General features: G+C 43.0%; 1 protein-coding gene across 1 annotated transcript; it reads left to right on the plus strand.

Moving 5' to 3' along the window:
* The first annotated feature begins 7,328 nt into the window (after nucleotides 1–7,328).
* On the plus strand, nucleotides 7,329–12,285 carry LOC148506341 (uncharacterized). The gene is made up of 3 exons (XM_088446883.1): nucleotides 7,329–7,450; nucleotides 10,324–10,656; nucleotides 11,374–12,285. The coding sequence occupies exons 1-3, from the start codon at nucleotides 7,396–7,398 to the stop codon at nucleotides 11,538–11,540; spliced, it is 555 nt and encodes a 184-aa protein (XP_088303009.1). The 5' UTR covers nucleotides 7,329–7,395; the 3' UTR covers nucleotides 11,541–12,285.
* Nucleotides 12,286–13,368: the final 1,083 nt, after the last annotated feature.

Genomic DNA, 13,368 nt, shown 5'->3' on the forward strand with positions numbered 1-13,368 from the left:
GGTAGGTGTATTTGTGTCAAAGTCAACAATCAAGAGAAGACTTCACAAGAGTGAATATAGAGGGTTCACCACAAGATGTAAACCATTGGTGAGCCTCAAAAACAGGAAGACCAGATTAGAGTTTGCCAAACAACATATAAAAAAAAGCCATTACAGTTCTGGAACAACATCCTATGGACAGATGAGACAAAGATCAACTTGTACCAGAGTGATGGGAAGAGAAGTGTATGGAGAAGGAAAGGAACTGCTCATGATCCAAAACATACCACCTCATCAGTGAAGCATGGTGGTGGTAATGTCATGGCGTGGGCATGTATGGCTTCCAATGGAACTGGTTCCCTTGTATTTATTGATGATGTGACTGCTGACAAAAGCAGCAGAATGAATTCTGAAGTGTTTCGGGCAATATTATATGCTCATATTCAGTCAAATGCTTCAGAACTCATTGGACGGCGCTTCACAGTGCAGATGGACAATGACCCGAAGCATACTGCAAAAGCAACCAAAGAGTTTTTTAAGGCTAAAAAGTGGAATGTTATGCAATGGACAAGTCAATCCCCTGACCTGAATCCGATTGAGCATGCATTTCACTTGATGAAGACAAAACTGAAGGGAAAATGCCCCAAGAACAAGCAGGAACTGAAGACATTTGCAGTAGAGGCCTGGCAGAGCATCACCAGGGATGAAACCCAGCGTCTGGTGATGTCTATGTGTTCCAGACTTCAGGCTGTAATTGCCTGCAAAGGATTTGCAACAAAGTATTAAAAAGTGAAAGTTAGATTTAGGATTGTTTCGTTTGTCCCATTACTTTTGGCCCCTTAAAAAGTGGGAGGCACATATAGAAACCGTTGTAATTCCTACACCGTTCACCTGATTTGGATGTAATTACCCTCAAATTAAATCTGAAAGTCTGCAGGTAAAGCACATCTTGTTTGTTTCATTTCAAAGCCATTGTGGTGGTGAATAGAGGCCAAAATATGAAAATTCTGTCAATGTCCCAATATTTATGCACCTGACTGTATATATATAATTATCAGTGTCCCACTGATATATAATCAACAGGACACTGACTGATGGGTGCAATAATAAATATAAGGTATGGGGACCTGCTACAATCAGAGGGGGCAAAAGTCATTGACTTTCCTCCCCCTCACTGACCCCCTTGACTTTCCTCCCCCTCCTGAAGGAACGCCTGCCGTTTGAGGGCGGCCCTACTGACATCACGAGTCTATTAGAGCCGGAAGCTCACTGGGGGCTTGCGGCAGACGAGAGCCTACCACAAGGGTCTCGTCACAGGCCCGATGGTCGCGACCATCACCTGGCCGGTCGCAAAAGCTGTGGGTGATCACCTTTAGTAAATATACCCCTAAGGGCTCTATTTATTAACATTATTTTTACTAAAATAAAGTGAAAAAGGGTGTTTTCACACCCGTTTCACATTATTTTAGTATCACCTATAGTTATTACAGGGCAATTGGAGTAGAATTCGTAAAATTCTACTCCAACCCCTAAGTATCACTTATTTTTAGTAAAGCGGATCGCATTTCCCATAACTGTAATGGGAAATGTGATCCGACCATAGTTACTAAAAATAAATGTGAAAAATCGCGGGGGTGGGGCTTAGCGCCGGGGGGGGGGGGGGGGTAGCAGCGGCGGTCGGTCGGCGCATGTGCGGGCACTTAATCACGGTATTTTTTGCGAAAATACCGTGATAAGGTGCCAGCCAATCAGCTCCCAACTGTCATCTCACAGGCTGTGTTTTAAAAATGACAGTTGAGAGCTGATTGGCTGGCACCTTATCACTTTCTTATCACTTTTCACTCTGTCTCTTATCACTGCTTAGTACATAGACCCCTAAGTCACATGCGGAAGTGCAGACACAAGCATCTACTGGCGATTCTCTGTCTGCGCGTTTAATCAAATCAAATGTCCGTCTGCGCGTTTAATCAAATGGCCACTTCCCCGGTGTACATCTGATTGATGCCCTTTAGCTCCCAATGACGCAGCTGGACTGTATTTACTTGTGCAGTATATTTTATCCTGCCACAATAGAAGATTTCTGTGTTTATAGGATGAGATGGATTTTATATGATTCTAAGACAAAATGTACCTTATTATCACCACATCTGTAATATGTGACAGTCTCATTATAGCTGTAGGATCAGCGCAGGGTGAGGGGATGAATGAGAACAGCCCCCCCCCCTCCTCCCCGCTAACACCCTCGCTCTACAGAAGTAATTAATTGAAGAGAGATCCGGGATTAACCCAAGATGAAGTTGTTGATCCGATTTGAGCTCAGATTTATCGCCGTGGCCGGGAGGCAGGAAGGACGGGCTGAATTCTAGGGGTTAAAAGGACAGTTTTCTGCAGATGCAATTATTACAGAGTAAGGCTGGGAGACTGGAAACTAGCACAGGTAATGTACATTATATACATAGACGATTACATTTATTATTACCAGTTATTCATACGCATAGCGCACACATATTCCGCAGCGCTGTACAGAGAATATTTGGCCATTTACACCAGTCCCCTGCCCAGTGGAGCTTACACTCTATATTCCCTATCACATGCTCACACACAGACACACAAGGGTTAATTTTTGTCTGGAGCCAATGAACCTACCAGTATATTTTTGGAGTGTGGGAGGAAACCAGAGTACCCGGAGGAAACCCACAGAAGCACAGGGAGAACATACAAACTCCAGACAGTTAGGGCCATGGTGGGAATTGAGCCCATGATCCCAGTGCTGTGAGGCAGTAATGCTAACCACTGCGCCAGCCGTGCTGCCCAATATCACAGGACGCCTTCCAAAAAATTAGGGACTGTCTCTGATTTATACAGTATACAGTATATGTCAGCCTTTGTACCTACACCTGTTGTGAAACATCAAGTTATATTATCTGACTGCTGGGACTTATAGTTCCACAACAGCTGGAGTCCAAGGATTGCCCAACTGCACATCTCTATCTGCCCCTGTTTTGTAGGGAAAGTCCTGATTTTGGAACCAAACGTCTTGTGCCTCTCTCCACCCAAAATTGTCCAAATATGGGTCTGATGTATGTGTTTAAATTCACTAATTAGATTATTCTGAAATAGGATTTCTGTACCCTAAATGTATTATATATTATATATTAACATTACTGAGTATATTAGGGCCCTGTAGGGTTTTTATGCCGGATAGCTGTGTATTATTTTGTGCTAGCTTATAACCACGCTGTGGTGGGTGTCACACAGAAGCCAGGGCCTCAGATAAATACTGTCAGCGATGGGAAGGTGAGCACAGGCCCTGCGTGCGTTAGGGACAGGTGGCTGGTATGTGGCGCCCTGTAATCTCACTATCCCAATGTCTGTATGTAGCTGTTTCAGAACATGGTGAATTTCCATGGAGAAACATATTAACCTACACGCAGGCCCGGCATAGGAATTCATTTACAGAGCCGTGTAAACAGTTTAATCTTTATCTCACTGTAACATAAATATTTACTCCCCGTGTAAAAGATGTCACATGACCCCAGCTCCAGACCCAGACCCCAGGATCTCCAGCGCGGCGAGCGTAGGATACATACACAGTTCTGCCAGACTCAGGGATGTTGTGATGAGATAAAGAACATTTCATCCCTCACTGACATAGATAAACCATAAGGAAATGTGTGTAAGTGACTTTATAATCAGGGACACCGCTGTCCTACTCTCTATGGGGCAATAATTCCGATTTCTATGCCAAACTGCGGAATGTCTGGGGGACTCCCTGATTTAGGGGAGACCCCCTGGACAGATGGGAAAGCGGGTAATTCTCCCGGAAGGGTAGTTACCTGCCAGCAAGGTGAGTGAGCATGTGCCGTGATGGCGCCATTTCTATCATGATGCGTGCAGGGATGTTTTACTATGAGTGAGCATTCGGTGAGCATAGATGTTCACATCTATCCCTCCTATCTATTCTACCTCATCAGGAGGACTGAACGCTAACATGCACTAATGCGCATGTGCACCTGTTGGCGCGTCTTTCCTCCCTGGTGTCCTCCATGTATTAGGGATGGCCATCGGTAGGTTACCCATCAATGGTCACCAACGATGGTACCATTGGTGGATGACATCGATGGTATGAAGCCATCAGCTGTTAACCATGGATGGTTTCAACCACCAATGGTCATCCCTATTTTAATACTGGCCTTGTAGCGAGCCAATCAGGGAGTGGGGGTGGGGCTTCGTGGGTTGTGTCGAGGGCTCATGGAGGGGAAAAAAAAAACATTGTTTAGCTCTGTGCCATCTATGGCGGTGAACCATTGGATTACCGCCATCGATGGCAAAACCATCGACCATAGGTGGTTAACCAGCAATGTTAATCATCGCTGGTCGATGGCCATCCCTACCATGTATGGACGTAGCCCTCTGAGACTCCACACACCGCAAGCCATACAGAGCATCATCCTGTACCGCAAGTATCCTAGACCACCACTGTTATTACCAAGGGGCATAGCACCGCCATTTACTGGGGAATGTGACATCAGGCCGCCTGGTGCACTACAACACCTAGCAATAACCCAACGCTCCAGGCTGCTCCAGTATTGATAATATACCTGTTATATTCCCGTGTCTCTATGCCACCAATTGTTCTACCTGGTTCAATAAACCTAAGACCTTGTTAAGCTGTACAGCGTGTGGACGGACCGCCACCAGCGCCAAACTGCTGCGCAACACACACTTAGGGGGTCTAATTCTTGCTAAATATTTGCAGCATATATATTAAATATGGTGTTGTGCTGCTGTTGTGGGCTGCATATCACAGAAATTACCGGGAATGGCCGCTGCGCATGAGACGTCTGTAGAACGCGCATGCGATGGAGTCCCGACACAGGAGTGAAGAGACCGCTAATGCGTCACGCCATGCCGATCACATTGCAGGGAGGGGCTACTTTCGGCGCCCATGTCCCTGTGGGTGCTATTCTCAAAGGAACGCCTGCCGTTTGTGGGCGGCCCTACTGATATCACTCGTGATGTCAGTAGTGAGCTTCTATAGAGCAGGAAGCTCACAGAGGTTTGCGGGAATGAGACCCTACCGCAAGGGTCTTGTCGCAAGCCCGATGGACGCGACCATCACCTGGCCGCTCGCAAAAGCTGTGGGTTGTCACCCACAGCTTAGGGAGCGGCCAGGAGGCCGGGTGAAAAAAAAAAGTCCGCCCTGATTCAGAGCGAGCGCTCACTTTTTGCGTGTGCCTCTGAATCAGGCCCAGAGTGCAGTCCTGGATCAGGCCCCTGAGTCTTCCCTCTGCGTCATTCACAGCCAGACTCCTGTTTTCCTCGGCCACTTACTGACTCAGAAAAATAAATGATAAGCCTATCAGCCGGAACATCACAATCACAGCGTTCACGTACAGCACATGCTGATTTTTCACACTTTTTCTTAAACAGAAGCTGTGCTATAAAAACCACTAAAGGGCAGACTGAAGTTAAATAAAAACTGTGCTCCGATGGTGCGTCTAGAGACAGAGGGCCTGATTCAGACCCGGTCCCAAGCGCTGAGCGCTCACAACCGGATCGATGGTCGCCCAGAGCGCATGCACACGATGGAGCCAGCTCCGTCGTGCGCATGCGCGAGGCCCGGATAGCGACGGGCAAACCGTCACTCCAGGACCGTGCTGTCGATGTTGAGTGACAGCACGCCCCCTTTGGTGGGCGGACCGGTGGGGTGGCTGCCCAAACGGAGGCGTTCCCATGTGAACGCCTCCGTTTGGGAGCGGCCCCACTGACATCACGAGTGATGTCAGTGGAGAGATTCCGGCTCTGTTAGAGCCGAAATCTCTCTGGGGCTTGCGGCAACGAGACCCTACCACAAGGGTCTCGTCGCAAGCCCAATGGTCGCGATGGTCTTGGTCACCCACAGCTATGCGAGCGGCCAGGAGGCCGCTCTAAAAAACAAGAAGGCCGGCCCTGATTCAGAGCGAGCACTCTGTCAGAGCGTCCGGCTCTGAATCAGGCCAAGAGACAGGAATGTACCATGTTAAGACACTGCAAGTGGGCGCCTCAGTATTGAGAAAATATCCTCCATAGTGTTCCCAGGTGGCAGCCATACTGTGTGCAGTCTCTCTGGCAGTGAGTAACTCACTTCTCCTCTTATAACCTCCTGCCAACTCCAAAACCTCTCCTATGCTGTCCCCATCTATGGATTCCATGCCTAACCCAACCAGAATCTCCCCCAACTCAAAATACAGTACTTCAGTCGCTCCCTCAAATCTCACCTATAGCTTGGTTGCCCTTCCCTCTCCTAGACACTCATGTACACTCCCTGTACTTCCTCCTACTTGTACCTATCGCCTCTCCTCACTCCCCCCCTTTAGAACCTAAGCTCTCCCAGCCAGGGACCTCTCTCTCCCTCATGTCTCATGTCTGGCCTCCCCGTATGACCCTGATGAATCTTCTGCCACGTCTTGTAATTGCTTTCCATATTTTGCGTATTTATATTACAGTATTTGATCAGATGTTTACTCCCGTCCCGTCCATGTCATAGCTGTCCGACGCAACGGAACCTGTGACGCCCAATAAATGAGCAATAATGATAATCAAATATACAACCACCTTCCGCCGCTGTAATATTTCACATTATGGGGCATATTTTTCAATGCTCGGATAAAAAACGCTAATAATTATAATTTTTTGTATCACCGCAGTAAGAAGTTAATTACCAGGGCAATGTATCAGAAAGATAACGCAGATTACGCAGATACACGGGCTCAGGTAGGAAACCATCCCTGCAAAGTGGAAAGAGTTGAGTTATTGGTTATGTGATAATTTTACTTCCGGGAAAGGATTTGGCAGAACAACTGGGCATTCGTCACCCTTAGGGATGCCTCTCCAAAAAATAATGTGAAATGATAGTCATCCGGCTACATTGGCCAACGATGGCGGTAGCTATCAGGGCGCAGGCTCCGAGAAGCTAAACTTTAATAGTTTGATAAATTTAGACAAACCGCGGCCCCCACAGGCTTCAATAAATGGGCACAATGGTGTCAGAGACATCTCCTGTGGTTCCCTCTTAATACATTTGAGGGAAACTTAATGCAGGAATCCTTTGAAAACTACAATTTATGAGGATTTTCAGCAACACAAAGGCTTTATAAATATGTAGGCCCCTATGTCTTATTTATTACCGTTTAGTACACCAGTGTCTTATGAGGAAATCTCCAGAACCTGGGTAAGAGCTGGACGTTCCGTACGCTGAGGTAAACATGGCCTATCTCCCCCTGCGGCTGGTAACTGGCTCAATGTGCCGAGCGATAAGGTCCTCAAGTGATACGCCCCAAACGTGCCCTCAGGCAATATCAACAGAGGCTACGCTGGTGTTACCAGCACTTCCCGACGCCCCATACACCCGAGATACAGAGAGAGAGAGGGACGATGGCTTTTCACGTCTTTCTCCTGTTATCTGTGGTCCTGACCTTCGACGTTTCACGTAAGTTCTAGACCGCGAGTTTCTTATTACATGTATTATACTATCAGCTCTAGACAGTCACACAGTGGTAGTGCTAGGGAAGAAGGACGGGGCAACGGGGTAATCTGGGCACTGTGTTAGCGATAAACCACAGAGCAAGGCATATATCAAGTATACAAAACAGGAGAAGTGGTACTGTGTAATAGTCTATAACATATAGACGGCTAGAACAAATAGTGGAAATGATATCCAGCATACAGAACTGGAGAAGTGGTACTGTGTAATAGTCTGTATTTACTGGACTAGAACAGACAGTGGTAATAATATCCACTATACAGAACAGGAGAAGTGGTACTGTGTAATACTCTGTATATACAGGACTAGAACAGGTGGTCATGATCACATTGACTTATATAGAACAAGAGAAGTGGTGCTGTGTAATACTCTGCATATACATGACTAGAACAGATAGTGATGATCACATCAACTATATAGAACAGAAGAAGTGGTACTGTGCAATAGTCTGTATATAAGGACTATAACAGATATTGGTAATAATATCCACTATACAGAACAGGAGAAATGGCACTGTGTAACAGTCTGCATATACAGGACTATAACAGATAATGATGATTACATCCAGTATACATAACAGGAGAAGTGGTACTGTGTGACACTCTATAGTACATATAGGACCAGAACAGATAGTGATTATCACATCCAGTATACAGGACAAGAGAAGTGGTAATGTGCAATAGGCAATGCACCCAGGACTAGAATAGATACTGATAATCACATCTAGTATACATAACTGGAGAAGTGGTACTGTGCGACAGACTATACATACAGGACCAGAACAGATAGTGATTATCACAACCAGTATAAGTGGTAATGTGCAATAGTCTATGCATGCAGGACTAAATCAGATACTGATAATCACATCTAGTATACAGAACAGGAGAAGTGGTACTGTGCAACAGTCTATGCATGCAGGACTAGATCAGATACTGATAATCACGTCTAGTATACAGAACAGGAGAAGTGGTACTGTGCAACAGTCTATGCATGCAGGACTAGATCAGATACTGATAATCACATCTAGTATACAAAACAGGAGAAGTGGTACTGTGTGATCATTCATCTATACATACAGGACTAGAACAGACAGTGATCATCACATCCAATACAGTATATTGAACAGGAGAAGTTGTATTGTGTTATAGTCTATATGCAGGACTATAGTAATATAATCACATCCTGTATATACTGCAGAACAGGGGAAGTGGTATTGTGTAATAGTCTATTTGCAGGACTATAACAGATAGTAATAATGACATCTGTATATACTGCAATTGTGGTACTGTGTAATAGTGTGTATATACTCGACTAGAACATATACCTAATAATCACATCCACTGTATAAAACAGAAGAAGTGGTACTGTGGAATAGTATATATAAATACAGGACTAGAACATATAGTGATAATCACATTAAGTATACATAACATGAGAAGTGGTACTGTGCAATAGTCTGTATATATCACATCCACTGAAGAGAAGTGGTACTGTGTAGCAGGCTATACATACAGGAATGTAACAGATAGTGATAATCACATTAAGTATACATAACAGAAGAAGTTGTACTGTGCAATAGTCTGTATATATCACATCCACTGAAGAGAAGTGGTAGTGTGTAGCAGGCTATACATACAGAAATGTAACAGATAGTGATAATCACATTAAGTATACATAACAGAAGAAGTTGTACTGTGCAATAGTCTGTATATATCACATCCACTGAAGAGAAGTGGTACTGTGTAGCAGGCTATACATACAGGAATGTAACAGATAGTGATAATCACATTAAGTATACATAACAGAAGAAGTTGTACTGTGCAATAGTCTGTATATATCACATCCACTGAAGAGAAGTGGTACTATGTAGCAGGCTATACATACAGGAATGTAACAGATAGTGATAATCACATTAAGTATACATAACAGAAGAAGTTGTACTGTGCAATAGTCTGTATATATCACATCCACTGAAGAGAAGTGGTACTATGTAGCAGGCTATACATACAGGAATGTAACAGATAGTGATAATCACATTAAGTATACATAACAGAAGAAGTTGTACTGTGCAATAGTCTGTATATATCACATCCACTGAAGAGAAGTGGTACTGTGTAGCAGGCTATACATACAGGAATGTAACAGATAGTGATAATCACATTAAGTATACATAACAGAAGAAGTTGTACTGTGCAATAGTCTGTATATATCACATCCACTGAAGAGAAGTGGTACTGTGTAGCAGGCTATACATACAGGAATGTAACAGATAGTGATAATGACATTAAGTATACAGAACAGGAGAAGTGATACTGTGTGTTCGACCAAACAAGCAGAACAGGAGCAGATACTGAGACTGTGTTGGTGTCACTCTGTTCTCTCATTTAGAGGCCAAACTTGATGTCACCGCTGAACCCCGTACAGGAATGTAACAGATACAGGAATGTAACAGATAGTGATAATCACATTAAGTATACATAACAGAAGAAGTTGTACTGTGCAATAGTCTGTATATATCACATCCACTGAAGAGAAGTGGTACTGTGTAGCAGGCTATACATACAGGAATGTAACAGATAGTGATAATCACATTAAGTATACATAACAGAAGAAGTTGTACTGTGCAATAGTCTGTATATATCACATCCACTGAAGAGAAGTGGTACTGTGTAGCAGGCTATACATACAGGAATGTAACAGATAGTGATAATGACATTAAGTATACAGAACAGGAGAAGTGATACTGTGTGTTCGCCCATACAAGCAGAACGGGAGCAGATACTGAGACTGTGTTGGTGTCACTCTGTTCTCTCATTTAGAGGCCAAACTTGATGTTACCGCTGAACCCCGTAAAATCGTGGCCAAGCCTGGGCAGAAAGTCCAGCTGCCATGTCTCATGACAGGATTCACACCACCACTGAACATGAAGGACTACATGATCCAGTGGTACACCCGCGGGAAACAGGTGGCTGAGTTCGACAATAAGATCGTCATCGATAAACCAGGCCTGTCACTGTCCTTAGAGGCCTTGCAGAAAGGTGATGCTGCCTTGACCATTGAGTCAGTATCTGCAGAGCATGCTGGGAATTTCCGCTGTTATGTCTACTACGCCACGGACCATGTCATGAAGCAGGTAGAGCTGGAGGTGGACGGTAAGTGGTACTAACCAAAGTCCCCGCTCCCAGCACACCTCCATCTTGTAATGTCCTCATTTCCCAGAATTCTTTGCACGCTTATAATTAATGGATTTTGATTTATTTGAGCATGGATTCCAGGGCTTTATTTCCTGCCTGAATGACAGCAGTGCTGTGACTGGTAGAGATGAAGGATTAATATATAATATCATGTTCACATCTCCAAAACATTATAATTGCAGTTCCTCCTTACAACCTGTTGGTGGCGCCACTTTTTTTTTATGCCAATTTTTCTCAATAATTTTCCACGTCACCTGGATATCCTGCCCCGTTCCACCATTACAAACAGTTTTAGTAGTAGTATTATTAACAGTTATTTATATAACGCCAGCATATTCCGTTGCGCTTTACAGATCGTCACAGGGAGTACCCCTGGGGGTACCAGTTACCCAGGATAAAAACCACTGTTCTATGGAATGTACATGCAGTGTCATTCAGCAGGGATTGCTGACAGGTATTCTGTGCATAGGAGAAATAGCTTCCCCCATAGTCACACCTCCACCTCACACATCCACCTCTATTGCTCCGCTGAGCTCCTGGATCTGTCGTCCCTTTGTCAGAGATGTCAGCAAATCAGTTGGGATCGTTGAATTTGTCTTATTGTCGGGTTTGAAGCTGAAGAAAAAAATATTTTTTTTTTATTTTTAATTCTTTTCTAAAAATCTATCTCCGCAGACCCCACGAAGCCAGCGGAAACTGAGCCGGAGCTGACCACCTGTGACAGTATCCTGGACAAAAAGCTCGACAAGGTCATCGACTGGTTCAACAAATTCGGTGTCAAACTGGACGAGGTGGCCAAGAAATGCGACGCTCCTCAGCGCCTACCCAAATCCAGCAAGTAAAGGATGCCATGGATCCAGCCGTTCGCCAATGAGCACCAGATCGATGAAACGTCTTTATACCAATCCTCTTGTCTTTTCCTTTTCCAATTGTCATAGGTCTCAATAAAAACAGTCTGAACGCGGTCTCACAGGCCCAAACATAGCCCTTGCCACTTTATGTACTTCTTAATCAATGTGTCTATTAGGTGTACTGTATATAGACCCACCCTGTCACCTTAATCTGAGTGCTAGCTCTTGTGATTTGAATATATTGTTCTATAGAGATCTGTGGGACACCTATGCTTAAGGGAGTACCGCCAGCAGAATATTGGCACGCTGGAATAATGTGAGTCAGTGACAATGACATTTTTTGTTGCTTAAAGCTAATGGATCTAATCAGCGACAAAAATCCCCCCTTTTTTTGCATATAATTAAATGCAGCTGCGTGAGCAACAAAACGTAAAGCGCGTCCGGAGATTGTGCGACTTCGGCAACACAAGTGAGCGTTTGACTCCTTACAGGGAACCTTCCATATAAATTGATAAGTTGAAAAGCCGCCTTGTAACACTCGCAGAGGTATACAGTCAGTGTGTAAATGTTCCCATGTAGAACGCGCCACAGACTCACTGCCCAATACAGATCATGTAGCAGGGATACCTCTGCCAGCTTCCCATGCATTATTATATGTAGTTACAGCAATATAAATAAATGTGCTGATAATGTTTATTAATAAATTATTCTACAATAAAGATATAAGATCTGGTGATTTGCTCTCCATGGTGGTTATTGTAGTTGGAAATATTGAACACACATTATTATTATTTTTATTATTATTATTATTACTAATATTATTATGACTATTATTATTACTATGATTATTACTAATATTATTATTACTATGATTATTACTAATATTATTATTACTATTATTATTACTAAAATTATTATGACTATTATTACTAATATTATTATTACTAATATTATTATGACTATAATTATTACTACTAATATTATTATGACTATTATAATTATTACTACTAATATTATTATGAATATAATTATTACTACTAATATTATTATGACTATTATAATTATTACTACTAATATTATTATGACTATTATTATTACTATGATTATTACTAATATTATTATTACTATGATTATTACTAATATTATTATTACTATTATTATTACTAAAATTATTATGACTATTATTACTAATATTATTATTACTAATATTATTATGACTATAATTATTACTACTAATATTATTATGACTATTATAATTATTACTACTAATATTATTATTAATATTATTATTACTAATATTATTAATAATAATAATAATAATATTACTACAACAACAATAAAACTACTAATCATTCTTAATGGCTCAGGTTATACTGAAAGGTCAGTACGGTTGTGGTATGACTTTTCGTCATTCAGAAGGTCGACATGATCATTATGTTGACAATCATTATGTAGACATGCATTTAGGTCGATGGTTAAAATTTAAAATGTCGACTCATTTAGAATACACATGTTTTTTGTTTCTATTTTAGCCTAACCCTAATCCTAATCCTAAATATCGACAGAAAAAACCCATACATAAGGGGGACTTTGGCCTGGCACATACAGGGGGGACTCTGCGATGGCACATACAGGGGGGACTCTGCGATGGCACATACAGGGGGGTGTCTCTTGCCTGGCACATAAGGGGGGGTATTTCTTGGCTGGCACATAAGGGGGGATGACTCTGAACTGGCACATAAGGAGTGGACAATGGGCTGACACATAAGGGTGGGAGACTCTGGACTGACACATGAGAGGGGACTTTGGACTGGCATAT

Source organism: Taudactylus pleione, unplaced genomic scaffold (assembly GCF_031769625.1).
Source record: "Taudactylus pleione unplaced genomic scaffold, aTauple2 ptg000407l, whole genome shotgun sequence".
Classification (NCBI taxonomy): domain Eukaryota; kingdom Metazoa; phylum Chordata; class Amphibia; order Anura; family Myobatrachidae; genus Taudactylus; species Taudactylus pleione.